Below are 16,156 nucleotides of genomic sequence, written 5' to 3'. Positions count from 1 at the left end.
CATTCAATATTAGTGTGCCGACCTGCCAACATGTCATCAATATGCTTCTATGCTTCACAGCTCTCCATTTTGTTGCAATTTCCTGTTTTCAGTACAGTACAGTTTCTCAATAGTATTTAAAATGGGGGGAGAGGCGGCTGGAAACATTTCTATTCCCTGGGGACAGAAAATAATTGACGACTGTATTAATGTAGCTTCAGGAACTTCATACTGTGTCATGTCACATTCATCATTTTCTTTTATTAAAAAGCCAACACCATAATGCACTTAAGATAAAGCACACAAAAAGTCAGTATTTAAAAATTTTAAAGTACCACTTTCATTTCAGCCCATTTTATATCAACTTTTGCTGTTACTGCTGACTAATATTACCACTGTCAAAAGTATATTATTCTACAGGGTGTCTCTAAAATCTGGACACATAATTCATGCATGTATTACACAGCAAGTTTCAATTTTTTTAATTTATTTATTTTTTTCTGTTAAATTGTTTTATGTATTTACTATTTATTAATTTTTTTAATGACGTAATTGTAATTTTTTTATATTTTCCATCCATAGACCCATCCTTTCCTTCTGCTTATTCTGGTCCAGAATGCGGTAAACATTACATTTTTTGAATGATTTAATAGTTTTGGATCAAATTAGACTTTTTTTGTATAATGTATGTACTGTATAAGTATATTGTGTGTGTATTTATACGTGTGTCCAGACTTAATTGTACATAAATGCAATCACAGTGTTAGTCACACAAGTCAAAATGTTCTCTCCAGAGGATGAGAGCAGATGTACGATCTGTTCTCCAAGACATCCCGAGCAATCTTCTTGATGCTGGCATCATTGTTCTCAGGAGAGTCTGACCATAGAAACCATAGAGATGGCAATTCAAAATCAAGGCTTATCAATGAAAACAATGAAAATAGTGCGTAGATGTTCAAACATGGACAATGTTTCACGTGTTGCATTTACATACGTTTTTGCAGTTGAGTCATCCAATAATTGTTCTTGAAGAATGCGTCGCTGCAGAAGGTGTTTGTGAGCAGCACCTAAGAAAAAAAGATTGACACAAAATATAAGAGCAAACATGCTACACTGATTCTGCAGTTAGGGTTATGCTTGGAAGCTTTCAAACTGTTTGATATCCTGCACCCAGATTAGCGCATGTTTAAGTGCCTGCAGCATTACACACTTAAAATCAGAGGCCATGGTTTCTGAGTCGTAAAAAGGGTTGATTGCACCCATTGTGTTTTGAGCTTTGGGTCGTGACCGAACAGACGAGAATGCGGATACAAACGGCTGAAATGAGTTTCAACCGTCGGGCAGCTGGACTCACCCTAAAAGATAGGGCGAGGAACTCATTCGCGAGGAGCTCGTTCATCCAGGAGGGACTCAAGAGTCGAGAGGGACTCGTGTCGAGAGAAGCCAGATAAGGTGGCTCAAGCATCTAGTCGGGATGCCTACCGGATGCCTCCCTGGTGAGGTGTTCTGGGCATGCCCAGACAGGAGAGTGTCCCAGGGTTGACCTATGACACGCTCTGGGGATTATGTCTCACAGCTGGCCCGGGAATGCCTTGGTGTCTTCCCGATGGAACTGGAAGAGGTGGCAGGAGACCGGGAAGTTTGGACTAAGCCTGGACTAAGCCCCCCGTGACACGGACCCAGATAAGTGGAATTAAATGGATGGAATTATAAATTAATGTGCGTTTCATCCAATAAGAGCCCTTATTTAAACCATGCTAATTTTTATGATCCAGCCTTTCAAAATCAACAATCAATAATTGTTAGGAACCAGAATCGAAACTAGGAATCGGACAAATTGAAATGATGCTCAACCCTAAACTGTGCATCATCATTCATTGGTGGGGAGTACTTCCACATTTGGAGCTTTAAATGCGTGAGTGTGACGATACCTCGTGATCATGGTTCCTCAGGCCCATGCTGATGGAGCGGCTGCTTCTGGACAGTACAGCTGTCATGGCGTACAAGTTGATGAGCACATCTGCTACCCTCTTCAGAACGAGCTGTTCATCCACAATTGACTGATACCATCAGGAAAAGAAAAGGACAGTATGACTTTCTCACTATTTCTACAGCACAGAATCGGAAGTGATTTTGACCTTGACTGGTGCTTTGATTTGCTGCCAGACAATCAATTTCCCCTGCTGGGGATGAATGAAGTATCCATCTACTTATATTATTTATTTGATAGAATTATTCTTATATTACTATAATAAGTGTAATATAATAATATAAGTGTGTTTTTGTACATTTGTCACGATTTCAGGAGTCACGAATAAATGTGCAATGCACTACCTGATCATCTGTTCTTCCAGCAAAGTCAAAGATCAGTCTGATAAGAAAGTGAAAGTGACCAGAATGAGAAACGTTACCTTTCCATATCTGTACAACAAGCTCTCCACGGTCAGTCCAAAGAGGTGAACATTCTGTTCAAACTTAAGTGCACTTTCCTGCAACAGGAGAGCACATCAACCCAAGAAAAGGAAAACCTTGACATAGAAATAAAACGTTTATCCAGAAATAACCCTGACCGCTAAGTTTGGATGGACAACTCCATTTTTCCCACCAAGGCCAAAGTTTGGGGAACTTCCAAATAAGTTCTTCATCTTCTTGCCAACCATTCCCAGGGCCACGCCTACATTTCCTTTTTTCATCTCTCTGGGGACAAAAGAAAATAAATGAGGACAAAGAGGAAGGCATGCAGTTCCCTCCAAATTATTGTATGGTCAGTTCCTTTATGTTGGGGTTTGATATCATAACATGAATATGAGCAGAGAGGAATATTTCAGCTTTTATTTCCAGGCATTTACATCTGGATTAAAAGCACCATTTATAAGATTGCGCCTTTTTGCTTGAAAAGAATTAGGACAAGTGATGTGCGATACCACCTTTCCGATCAGATACTGAGTCAATTCAATACGCTGGTAAATGTCTGGTAAATTTGATAAAGCAGTGTATTTAAAATTATAGCATAGCTGATAGCATGAAAATACTAGACCTATCAGCTTTATATTGATGTTTTAAAATGTCAAGTACATTAATAGTATCATTTTATTTGAATACACAATTGCTCACAATTTACAGTGGAATGTCCAAAAGGAGTAGGAAGAACATCGCTTATTTAATCCTTACCCCCCTATCCTTTTCACATTTATTGCAGTACATTTATTCACTTCCTGTATTTCATCTGTGCCCCTCCCCTCCTTTTTAGACATAGAAAGTGATATGGTCATGTAACAATTACAAGTTACAGTTAGAAAGTGGTCAGAAAGTAATAGTAACAATTCAACGTTTTCCCCATTGTTACTATTACTTTCCAACTGTACACTTTCTAACTACATTGTCTATTAGTAATATTTAATGTGTAATATTAATATATTGAATATTTTCACAGTCAGAACTTAGAAAACCTGTTCATTAATTCCTGAATAAATTATTAGAGCCCTCTAGACATGAAGTAACACCCCTATAGTCACCTTTACACTCCTATTATTCTTTGTTTTTAACATACTGCTCAACTGTAATGTGCAGGCTATGGGATCACCACTTTTAAGAATGTATGCTAGCAGGCTAACTAGTTAGACTTCAACTTATTTATTGTAAGCTAAAAGTGTTTCAAGTGGGGAAGAAGGACAAAGTAAGAAGCCAAAAACTTACCACTTCCACACGGAATGTGAGACATGCCATGGCTGACTACATGCAGAGATGTTAATCTAATGTCATGTCTCATCAATGTAACGCTCATGCCTTGTGCCAAAATAATACATAGAACTTGTCTTCAAAAGAGACATTTTGAAAAAAACAGCCTGGAGCTGTAAAACATTACACAGCTTATGACGTTTTAATGTTTTTACACTTTTTACAACTGTTCGAACAATTTTCTGAATAATTATGTGTTAATTTATTTAATTCAGAGAATAGATGCTCTAATATTCTTATGAACAATTCGTTCATGTATTTTCCATCTGAGTACTCCATCCACATGCTCATGTGCAGCCATGGTCTATTGGTGCTGACGTTGAGTTGAGAGCATTCGTCCACGTCTTGGAAAGTATGCATGCTCTGCTTAACCTTCCATAGTAGTTGGCTACTTTTCAGAAAAGCTGAGTGCTTGTTTTGAATATGTCTTTCAATGTTACATTTTCCATTATTTGGCATATTTGAACAATGGTCACTGAAGGGAGAATGTAATAATTCACTGTAAATGTGAGAAGATCAAGTTCAGTTTGTATGACTTACTTGACTTTTCCCGTGAGCGTTTTACCAGCATGCTGCATTCCAGTCAGAGCGATGTACATTCTCAGAATTTCATTGGTACCCTGAAAACAACACTTTGTATAAACTGTTGCACTTGAATGCACCCCTATGTTTTCAATATAAAAGCACAGTACAAATAGGTTCTTGTACTTGTAGTCAGTTTTCAATCCATTTGTGAAGTCAACCTTGGATCCAATGCTTCTTTTATGAAGACTGGACAGTCATGAGGCACAAATTCAACACCTTTATTCACTCAAAAATGAAATGAACAGGATTCCAAGCTGTGCTGTACACCAACGACCACATTCAGGTTTAATTTCAATGACAGCGACTCTTGTCTTGAAATAATGAAATGGTTGCTGATGAGCTTACCTCAAATATAGGCAGGATGCGACAGTCCCTGACATAGCGTTCAAATGGATAGTCCTTGGTATAACCCAGGCCTCCAAGGACCTGAAGAGCTTCACTCACGCAAATCCAACCTCCCTCTGAGCTGAACACCTGCAGAGAACACAATCACATCATATCCATAAGTGACGTACAGGAAACATTTGGGAGTGCCTGTCCAAAATGGCAGTGAATCATTTCCAAAAGCTTCTTTTTCACATTAATTGCTAATAAATACATTTGTTTACCTCCTGTATGTACCATTTACTGAAGTAACGTAAGACAATAATCAGGATGTATAACAATGTGTTACAGTAGAATTAAGGTGTGTAGATCAGTACAACAAATGACAGAAAAAGATTATAATCCAGATCCATATTAATCTCTAATGTAATTGTTTGTGGTCAGGATAGGTCTTCCCATCCTGTATCTTTAATATTCATATTTATAATATGAATATTAATCCACATCCAGGCACTGTTGCGTCTCCCTGTCCTCCATTTAGCTTGATGCAGTCAGTGCTAAAAGTACCTTGAATCTCCTGAAAAATATAACGTCACGCATGTTTGACATGACTTAGTAGTATATCAAATGTCTTCTGTGTGGTCTCACCACCACCGTTATGGTAAGTATTTATCTAACCTTGACCATAGCAGCCTCCAAGGAGCAATCTGGCAGTCCAGGTCTGTCCATCATTCCTGCAGTCAGGTAAGCCATGCTCTCCATGACGAAGGCATTCAGTGCCATGAGTGCAAACTTCTCCTACATGAACAAGACAAACGGCAGCATTTCACACGTGTTCCTGTTGGGTGCTCATAAATATTACTGATATTTACTCTACCTGTATCATACCAAATTCACTCAGGCTTTTGTTGAACTGCTTCCTTGTTGCAGCATATTCAGAAGTCAGCTCTAAAAAGACACAAGCATTAATTCACTGCTAATTCTGTCTATCTTTGGTTAATACCAGCAGAATTACCGATCAGTTTCTTAATCATTCCAGCAGAGGAACTTCCCATGCTGAATCTTCCAGAGTTGAGTATGTTCATGGCAATCTGGAAAACATAAAAAACAAACACATGAGAATTGCACAAGTTTTTACTAAATAAAACACCCAAAACTAGTGATTTTGGATTTACAGCTTGAACTATGAAGTATATAACATTGAACATCAAAGAGTATGTGAACTTTGGGCCAGTAGCCAACTCACACTTTGTATCTATTAAAGCCTGATCTTCTGGTCCCTTGGTTTACCATAATGACATTTACGCAAACGTCATTATGGAAAGCACATTCATTTTCTCCCGCTTTTTTCCTCACGAGGGTTGCGGGGGTGCTGGAGCCTATCCCAGCTGTCTTTGGGTGAGAGGCTGGGTACACCCTGGACTGGTCGCCAGCCAATCACAGGGCACAAGCACAGAACCTCTACTTTCACTAAATGTTGGAAGTATTTCCACTGTGCAAATGAATCGACGTTCACACAGTAGCATAGCTAATTCTGTCATCGGTGTTAAAGGTTTTCATAAAATCATTTGGAAAGGTGGTACAGGCTGGATTTAAAATACTAACAAGTCATACATGACCGAGGAGTTGTAGTTTGGCCATGCCTGCTTCAGACAAAGTAAGGCAGAGGAAAGATTACCTTGAATCCATCACCTAATTCTCCAATAATGTTCTCCAAAGGCACCGGTACATTGTCAAAGGTCACTTCACAAGCTGAAAAGATTGCATGAATCATTAGAAATGATGATAAAAATGACTTTCAACCAGTGACGTGTGGTGAGGTTCATGGCTGGTGAGGCACAGACTCCTTTGTAGTTTTTTACATTCATACAAATTACTCAGAGAATCACAGAGAATGCTGCTGTAAAAACATTGAAATTTTTCCTTGTCACTGCTGGAAGGACAGCAGTGACAAGCACCTTCCAGTTTCAGGAAAAAGCAAGAAATGCAAGTGCCCCTGTATACAGTCGCCCTCATTTTTAGCCGTTAATTGGTTCTGAGCCATAACACCCATATAGTCACCTTTATACTTTATTATTCGTTCTTTTATAGTTACACATTAGCAAGCTAATATGCTATCTACAAATGCATTTCTTCTTCATTCATTCATTTTCTACCGCTTATCCTCACGAGGGTCGCGGTGGGTGCTGGAGCCTATCCCAGCTGTCTTTGGGTGAGAGGCGGGTTGCCAGCCAATCACAGGGCACATATAGACAAACAACCATTCACACTCACATTCATACCTATGGACAATTTGGAGTCACCAATTAACTTAGCATGTTTTTGGAATGTGGGAGGAAACCGGAGTCCACGGAGAAAAAACACGCATACACGCGGAGAACATACAAACGCCACACAGAGATGGCAGAGGGTGGAATTGAACTTGGGTCTCCTAGCTGTGAGGTCTGCGCGCTAACCACTGGATCACCGTGCAGCCCTGCATATCTTCTTAAGAAGCCAAAAACATACCACTTCCACATTGAATGGGAGAATCTTTTTTCATTCTATCATGTCGGGCATGCCATGACGTTGTGTGATTACCACCACCTAGTGAGCAGAATACTACATATCATTTGTATTTCAATGTCTTGACTAAAAACAGACCATAGTCTACCACAAAACAGCAATCATTTATTAATTAATTAATGTCTATAAAAATGCTATATAGAGAGATATTCTAACCATGATATTACAGGGAACAACTATATGACGTTTCTCTGTATTTAATTGTAGGATTGGCAGGCGACATGTACCAAGCAGTACTTTTACCGGTACTTAACCAAATGTTTGATGGACAAATATTAATATTTATTTTATGTTTTTCCAACATGACAGCCCTCATCGGCCTCCCCAACCACACGTCACTGCTTTCAACATAAAAGTTGCTTACTGTTGGAGCCTCGGATGCCAAGTTTGTCTTCGGGCTTTCCACTGGTGATTCCTCCAAACGCTCGCTCCACAATAAAGGCAGAAATCTTATCCTTCTTTACGCCCTCTACTTCCACCTCAGTGCGTGCAAACACAGTCATGACATCGGCCAGTCCTCCGTTGGAAATCCAGATCTGATTGACAGGCAGCAGCGTTTCAATAAGGTGACACGACTTATAGAGTACATACATGCCTTTTACCTTGGAACCGTTGATCAGGTAATGCTTTCCATCCTCTGACAAGGTTGCTCGTGTCTGAATGGACGCTGCATCACTTCCACTGAAAACATTAACATAATCATATATTATGTGGACATTACCTCAAAATCAGCGCATATTTACGACAGGGGGCCCAGGACACATCATTGGTCTTTATTTTTATGACTGTTTCAGTTCATTCTTGTATTTAATCTTTGTATCACTTTACATTATGTTTGGTCTGTGAGTGACTTCATTTTTTTATTTTGTAAAAAGGTTACCAAAACGTAATATATATTTTAAAAAAGTTATCAACATTTCACAGTATTTGTCCCAATAATTTGCATTCCCTGGCGTCCATCAGTAGATGGCGACTAACATCGGCTGGTTTTTCAAAGCACTAGTTATGGATTAAAAATAGTTTACCTTCCAGGTTCCGTCAAACAAAAAGCTGCAATGTTTTCTCCTGTGGCAAGTTTAGGCAGATACTTGTTCTTCTGGGATTCATTCCCCGCTATAAGAATACCCTAAAAACACAACAGGTGGAAAAAAAACATTAAGTCATGATCAGAAATGTAGCATTCTTGCAAGAATGCTGACCTTCAATCCGATGGCTTGGTGTGCAGCCAACGTGACAGCAATGGATCCATCCAAGGAGATGATCTCTGCTAGACGTGCATACATGGTGTTGGACAATCCAAGACCCCCTGACATGCAAACACAAACAACTCCTTAACAACCCTTATATGATGAGATGGATATTTGATATTGTTTACATTTCTTTAGAAGACACAATAAAAACAAATAAAAAAACACTCATACTCATGTGTCGCAATAAATGGGCTCCTGACATGTGGACAGGAAATGATATCGGGGGTTCAGAGTTTAGTTTTACCTGGATTACATGAGATAATTCAAACCTGTAATAAAAGCCTGGTCTCCAGTGATCAAGTCTGGTGCTTGTGCATCTCAAAGAACATTACAGTAACATTACTAGTGACCAGTGTAGAATACAATGGGCTCTAATTCTGTAGACCAGACGCAGGCATGGCGGACAGGATATGGTCAGCACACTTTGCAATTTTCGTGCGCAGCGCAGTCCGGCGCAGCGCAGTCCGGCGCAGCGCAGTCCGGCGCAGCGCAGTCCGGCGCAGCGCAGTCCGGCGCAGCGCAGTCCGGCGCAGCGCAGTCCGGCGCAGCGCAGTCCGGCGCAGCGCAGTCCGGCGCAGCGCAGTCCGGCGCAGCGCAGTCCGGCGCAGCGCAGTCCGGCGCAGCGCAGTCCGGCGCAGCGCAGTCCAGCGCACCCACACCCCCATTTTTATACCTTAAAATCATTAATTGAAGCAAAAACTACATAGAATGTACTTAAATACAACAAATTTGAGCACAAAACAACTTGTTTTTTTTATTAATATATTTTTGAAAAAAAAAACTGACAGAGTGAAGCCACAAAAGTGGAACCACTAAGTGGTGAGGGACGACTGCATATCACTGATTTGAAATATGAAAATATGATCTGGTTACTTAAGAGTCTTACCATACTGCTCGGGGATCTGGATTCCAAAAAGCCCAAGCTCCTTAATTCCATTTAAAGTCTCCTTGGGAATGCTGGCTTCTCTGTCAATTTTTGCAGAGTCGACTGTCAAAAGATGACAACATTGTGAATGCATTTCACATTTCTTTGGATGGGGGAAGCTTTCCACACAAAAAGGCTTTCATCTTGTAAAGACAGTTGACACAGACTTATATGGCAAGGTCTTAATGAAAGATTGTGACAAATTCATATGACATACAGCAATGCATTAATAGCATTCTACTGTAGGGGGTGCTAGATACCTACCTGTTACATACCACTTTCAGCTGCAACTTTTTGTCCAGTCTCATCAATGAAAACTCACACAAAAACTCACATTTAGTCATCACGAAGCCATGCATGTTTAGCCCATCTCAATTTCTTCGTGAAAAAAAGGTTTGTCAACAAAATTATTTTGTCATTGTCATCGTTTCACTAAACTCCAGAAACGTATGTCATTATGCCGCTGACACAACTGAGCACATCGCCCTGGGCAAAGCAAGGTCGCACACCCACAATGTCAACTGTGGAGTCCCTAAGGGCTCGGTGCTGGCCCCACTCTAGTTTTTCTCCCCTTCGACACTCCGTTAGCAAGCATGGGTTACCTTACCATTGCTATACTTGCTATAACTTTCTTCTCAACCCCCCAAAAATGAGACCTCAAAAACATTTTACTGTTTAAAAAAAATATTTTTATAAATATATTTTATCGGTTTTGTTTTCCTTTGGTTTTATAATTAACAATATGTTATAAAATAATTTTATAATTATTTTTTATCTGGTCTGTAGCACTTTGAGATTGCTGAAATGCTGAAGTGCAATACAAATCAAATCTATTATGTTATATTATTATCATTCAGCAAGTTATTTCTTCTTCAGTTATGAACTTTACAGCAATATGCAGGACACAAAAGGTGGGTTTACAGTATATAGCAATCATATGGACAGTAGCTTAGATATGTTTGTTTAATAAACCCATTTAAGCATTGATTTACTATTCATATAATTTTTAATTATTGGTTTAATTTAATATTGACTTATGGTTCCAATATATTTTAAATAAAACTGAATTTAGTGGTGATTTACTGGTCAGATTTTTTTAAGTAAAGTACATTTTTTATAAATTTGCTGCCTAGATATTTTTTAAATAACATTTGTACTGGTTTTCTGTTCAATTTTTTTTTAAATAAACAAACTTTGGTATTAACTTCATGTTTTACATTTTTTAATAAAACTGAATTTAGTGTTGATTAACTGTTGTAATATTTTTACTAAGCTCAATTTAGTATTGATTTACTGTTCCATTATTTTTAAATAAATGTGGTATTGCTATTTAGTGTTTTTTTTTATATTAGATTTAATGTTGAAATGACACAAAGTATATACATATAATCACCTTCCTCGTTGAAGAATTTTTCCACAGGAGCAACAAGCTGGTTGATTTCTTCCAATTCTTCATTTGTAATTTGTGGAAACGGGAATACTTCTGCCTGTAAGACACACAAGCATTGAAATCGTCACCATGACCAAATATGGACAATGATTATATCTCCTTATTGGGTTTAATAAGAGTTCACTGGAAAAGGACAACATTAGCAATAAAATGATAGAATGTATAACAATGTCTGCCTTTCATTTTCCTCAAACGTTCATTTTCATTTGATTGTTTATACATTGAAAATAGGCAAAGTTTGATGAATAATTAGAATGATAACAACTATGAAAGTGTACCTTGTTGACTTGACCGAGGAACAAGTCCTTTGCGTAAGCGAACTTTGGTGAATGACTTTTAAATGACCTCTGCAGCGGCAAACAAGACACTTTATGTGTGAGGTATATTTGTCTGTCCAATAATAAATGTTTCCTCAACTGAACTGTGCTAACACGGTTAGCCACTTGGCGTATTCCACTCAGATTCATCTTTACTTCCAAGTCAGGGAGCCGCTTGTAACCTCTCCTCCACCTCCTTCTTCTTCGACTCTATGTGGATTCTCGGCATAAACAGGGGAACTCGACACTTTAAATGTAAAACTCCTTTTGGGTTAAAGGTGAAGCGTCTTCAACAAGCAAGGATCCAGTTGTCTTGTGTCAACGTTGGCCGTAGCCAATTTCAGGGTCTGCAGCCTTCGCACTGCTTCCCAGTGATTGTTTGTTCGTTTGTAGACTGCTGACGAGTGATGCGTCTGTCGTGAACGAATCGGTTCTAAGAACCGGCTTGCGTCGTTGAGAGCCAATTACTTTTTCCTGGTCTTTTTTCTGTGTGGCGGTGTTAATTTTTATTTATGCTTTATTGTTTTGTGTGGTTATTTGTTAATGTTGTTTGATTGTAGTAACAAATAGTTATTTAAAAAATATTTTTTGTCGTTGTTGGTTGAGGATATAAAGAAGCCAATTTAAATAGTTGACATTAGTATCATATACTTTTTACATCAGTAATTTATTTCACATCATACACAAAAGTTGGTAATAAATTAAGCAAAAAAAGGAGCCAATTGTGAGCCGAAAGAGTTGGACCTTTGTAGTGAGCCGAGTCAAAACAACAGTCTCTCTAAAATGAGCCGAAAGGTCCACCCTACTTATGACGTCATCCGGCGACGCGATGTGTTACTAGTGTGTGGATCTTTACCGCCACTATCTGGTGTGGAGGTGAACTACGACTGTTTTTACTCCTATTGTACTGTTTTTTTTTTTTTTCAAATATTCAGAAATTGTCTAGAAATTATCATACATCGAGCAATTCATTATAATTAAAGTTAACATACTGAAGTACTGTACTTATTGTCAAATGCTGAACAAGGCGGACTTATCTTTGGCAAAGAGAGGCAAGGGCAATCCTTGCCATGAGATTTCCAGGAGTCCCCAAACGTCTCACGAAAATTGAACATACAGTGCATATTACTGTTCATGTCATAATTCATGTGCTTAAAACTACAAAACGCCTAATAGAAGGACACCTCTGAAGAGTCCAATGTTTTGCTCTTAGTCATCCTTGGTATTTTTAGCCGTGTGCTATTAAATCATTATCCCGATCATTAATGAGACACCGGGCAGCACACTTATCTCTAGCACACCTTGATAGTCAGGATATTTCACTGTACCCTGCAGATTCACCCCCAGAACACAACATAGCCACCTTCAGGTTCCACAGTGGGGCCAGGGGACTTTTCTTTGTATACTTCATTGTTGCATCTGTGAACATAGAGCTGATGTGCCTTGTCAAAAAGTTCCACTTCTGTCTGCTCTGTCCAAAGGACATTCTCCCGGAAGCGTTGTGGCTTGGTTTTTTGTTTTAATAAAACAAAAAAGCAAATAAAACAAATATAAAAAATTATTACAAAGGAAATATGTAATTTGTAGTATATATCCTGTATACTACAAATACTTTGTAGTATGTACTACAAATTTACATATTTGTTAATTGCATTCATGAGTTTTATTATCCTTTAAGTGTGAAATTTGTAAAAAAAATAAATTTCTATGGATGGTAAAATGTGCTCCAAAGATTTGACATATACACATACATATGTACAAAAAGGGGTATAATTTAATAATTTATAAAAATACAAAATATAGTATATACACACATTAGATTTTTGGTTGATTAGACAAGTTATTTTTTTACACTGACACATAATGATGACAAAGACTAAATGTGTAATGAGAACCATAGAAGCAGACTCAAATACTTCCTACTGGCAAAAATGAAGGTAATGGCACTCCTCAAGGAAGGCAATAGATTGTATAGTTATCTCCAAAAGAGGGCAAAATCACAACCCATCAACTATACAAACTACTACCTCACACTGCGTGAGCATCTATTTCCCAGATGATGGAGCTTTTACAACGCCGACACATGGAAGATCCATTTGTCACTTTGAGAAAGACAGTAGCTTGAATAGTTATCTCCCAGTGCGGGTATGACCCTAAAACTATTCAACCTACTACCTCATCCCACAGAGCAAACATGGCCGCTGAAGATCACAGCTAAAGGCTGGACAACTTGAGCAGAAGGACTGAGTTGAAAGATAAGGAGAAATCATGGAGGTTTTACAAACACTTTACAGGGTTTGGTCCTCTCGTCTGTCACTGACGGCTCAGCTGGGGGCCATCACGTCCTTGCATCATCACCTACTGAAACCCTCATCCTTCTATGGCCTCCATCACTGCGTGGTGTTGCAGCTGTACAGCCATGGAGAAGCAGGAGCTAGTAAAAAACCACCAGATAAAGAACACATTTTAGCTGTGACGGTCATTATTATGCAACTGTTGTTGCAGTGCATCGCTACTGTTTCAACATTGCTGCTGTGTGAGTGTGTGTCGTTCATGTTTATGTTTCTGTGTTGTCAGACTGATGTCGACGTAAGTGGTTGTCAACATATCCAATATTGAAAGCAAAACTACCATTGCTTGCACATTTACTGGTGACATTGTCCACATAAGGAGAATGGATGACAATAAATAATTTGTTTGTTGACGTGGTTTAACCTTCTTTAGTGCACGTCTTTTTTTAATATTGTGTTTTCACATGATATTTTTTATTTATACATATCTAACAAAACTGGTATGCTCATTTCCTGGTATGTCTTGATGACAGTGACAAACTTTTTTTACATGTGTAAATCTTTCTACTGGTGATTAACTATTTAGAAATAAATAGTTTGTTCAAACAAGTTTATACTACCAAGGTTTTTTATTTTGAAGCTTACTTTGCACTGAGCATGAAGTGAATGCTGTGTAGTTAGTTATGTTGCTGCTAAGTGATAATGATCAAGTTGATACAACGGCACATGTCGGCATAAATTGATTCTCTTCCTAGAAATGACCTCTTTGGATCTCAAAGTTTATGTCGACGTTGACTTAAGCGGGTACTTTTCAGTAACACTGTTTTCATATGTACTTGTACTTTACATGTACTTTTCTTGTTTTGTTCTATGTCCCATGTTGTGAAGGACAAGAAAGAATCCTTTCATGCTTTCATTTCTAATATAAAGACTACTAAAGTGTTCTTTTCTTGTGGTAAAGGGTTGAACATTTCCGTTTAACGTATTTAAAATTAATGTTCAATGTAAGATCTGTACTTGACTTTATACAAACAATTTATCTGTTTTGTCGTGTGTTAGTGATGAACCGCACTAATTACTATTACTAATAGTTTTATATATGGTGTGGTATAAAAAAAAAAAAAGTGCTGATTAGTTCAGCGGGAGATGAAAAAAACAGTCGACTTTTGACATTCAAGCGGACGAAGACGTTGAACGCAACTCATCCTGAGCCACAACGTTAGCTTCAACGTTAGCCACTCTACCAGTCAACTAACACGTACAACAAAGATAATTTTACTCACTAGTACTTGGTAATAGTACAAATAATATAGTGACAAGTACGAGAAAAAGCAGAAGTAATTTATCATTGAACTGCAAGGAACGCTACGTTAGCACTCACGAACAACTTGCTAGCCGTCTGAGCTAACAATTGGCTCAAAGCATATTGTGTCGGGAGACAAACGTTTATGGTAATTCAGACCCAGCAATCCCGTAGCGTACTGTTTTGTGTGTGTATATATACACATATATGTTATATACATTAAGATGATTAAATTACCGTCATGTTGGGACAGTGTCTACTTACCTGCCTGTTTGCCTGTCGGTCTGTCTGCTTTACTTGAACGATCCTCTGGCAATTTGTTTCTCTTCTGCTGCTTTTCTTGTCTGTTATCAACAAGCTTATATTAGCTCATTAGCGCCACCATCTGAACTGGAGTTCATTTTGGAGTCAGGGACAGAACTAAGTACTACATTCATATGTTCATTCATTCATTCATTCATTCAGTGATATTATTAAATACATTATTGATATATTTATTAATTTTATATATATATATTATATATATATATATATTTATTTCTATTTTTATTATTATTTAACTGAATAATTATACAATGTGTGAATAATTATACAAATGTATGGTATTGTAATACCATACATTTGTATGATTATTCAGTATACATACATATACATAACAATATGTATATTGTTACAGTATATTCAATAAATAATAAAAATATACGTCCAGCCCTGCTTTCTATGAGTATTACAGTCGGCGACCAACAGCAAAATCTGTGTGAGTAAATTCTTCCGCCCGTAAAAAATATACTTATTTTGTTTCATACACACAGCCCCCTGACACCTGCCTGCTAGTTCGACATTGGCATACTCAACATTTTCAATAGTGTTCCACAACACTTTCTGTCTGCACCCCCCCCCCCCCCTCAGTTTGTCTAGCAATGGAACACTTTTACAGTGACACACAAGTCTTATACCATATTGGGTAATAGGAGTGTAAAAGTGACTATAGGGGTGTTATTTCATGTCTTGAGGGCTCTAATAATGCTTAAAAAGTGTATTTAGGAGGTGGTAAACAGGTTTTCTGTGCTCTAACTATGGAAATATTCCATTCCATCCTCCAGTGAGTTGCATGACTGGTGAGGCACCGATTGGATGGTAATACAGGTTGCTCATCGGAGTTTAACCAAAAGTGAATCAGTCATTCATTCATTCATTCATTCATTCATTCATTCATTTTCTACCACTTATTCTCACAGGGGTCGCAGGTATGTTGAAGCCTATCCTAGCTGTCTTCGGGTGAGAGGCGGGGTACACCCTGAACTGGTGGCCAGCCAATCACAGGGCACATATAGACAAACAACCATTCACACTCACATTCATACCTGGAGTCGCCAATTAATCTAGCATGTTTTTGGAATGTGGGAGGAAACCGGAGTCCTCGGAAAAA

The 16,156-nt window shown here is 38.3% G+C and overlaps 1 protein-coding gene across 1 annotated transcript; it reads right to left on the bottom strand.

Moving 5' to 3' along the window:
* Nucleotides 1-205: 205 nt before the first annotated feature.
* acad9 (acyl-CoA dehydrogenase family, member 9) lies at nucleotides 206-11,536 on the bottom strand. Its single transcript, XM_058054778.2, has 18 exons — nucleotides 11,095-11,536; nucleotides 10,760-10,853; nucleotides 9,328-9,429; nucleotides 8,391-8,497; nucleotides 8,217-8,317; nucleotides 7,794-7,872; nucleotides 7,556-7,727; nucleotides 6,305-6,378; nucleotides 5,642-5,717; nucleotides 5,504-5,574; nucleotides 5,305-5,424; nucleotides 4,648-4,776; nucleotides 4,258-4,337; nucleotides 2,550-2,676; nucleotides 2,391-2,468; nucleotides 1,911-2,039; nucleotides 974-1,046; nucleotides 206-856 (listed from the first exon to the last, which is right to left on the bottom strand). Exons 1-18 carry the CDS (start codon nucleotides 11,281-11,283, stop codon nucleotides 756-758), a joined length of 1,902 nt encoding a protein of 633 aa, XP_057910761.2. The 5' UTR covers nucleotides 11,284-11,536; the 3' UTR covers nucleotides 206-755.
* Between the last annotated feature and the right edge of the window lie 4,620 nt (nucleotides 11,537-16,156).

Source organism: Doryrhamphus excisus, linkage group LG18 (assembly GCF_037039965.1).
Source record: "Doryrhamphus excisus strain RoL-2023G ecotype Guam linkage group LG18, RoL_Dexc_Guam_v1.1, whole genome shotgun sequence".
Classification (NCBI taxonomy): Eukaryota; Metazoa; Chordata; class Actinopteri; order Syngnathiformes; family Syngnathidae; genus Doryrhamphus; species Doryrhamphus excisus.
This window is presented reverse-complemented; position numbering and strand designations above follow the sequence as displayed.

What these genes read in the sequence shown, in the direction of transcription:
- acad9 (XM_058054778.2), bottom strand. Translation starts at nt 11,283, where the DNA reads ATGAATCTGAGTGGAATACGCCAAGTGGCTAACCGTGTTAGCACAGTT. An exon ending in ACCTGATCAACGGTTCCAAG is followed by an intron (nt 7,728 to 7,793) that starts GTAAAAGGCATG and finishes CCTGTCAATCAG; the next exon opens with ATCTGGATTTCCAACGGAGG. An exon ending in TGGCATCCGAGGCTCCAACA is followed by an intron (nt 6,379 to 7,555) that starts GTAAGCAACTTT and finishes CAATCTTTTCAG; the next exon opens with CTTGTGAAGTGACCTTTGAC.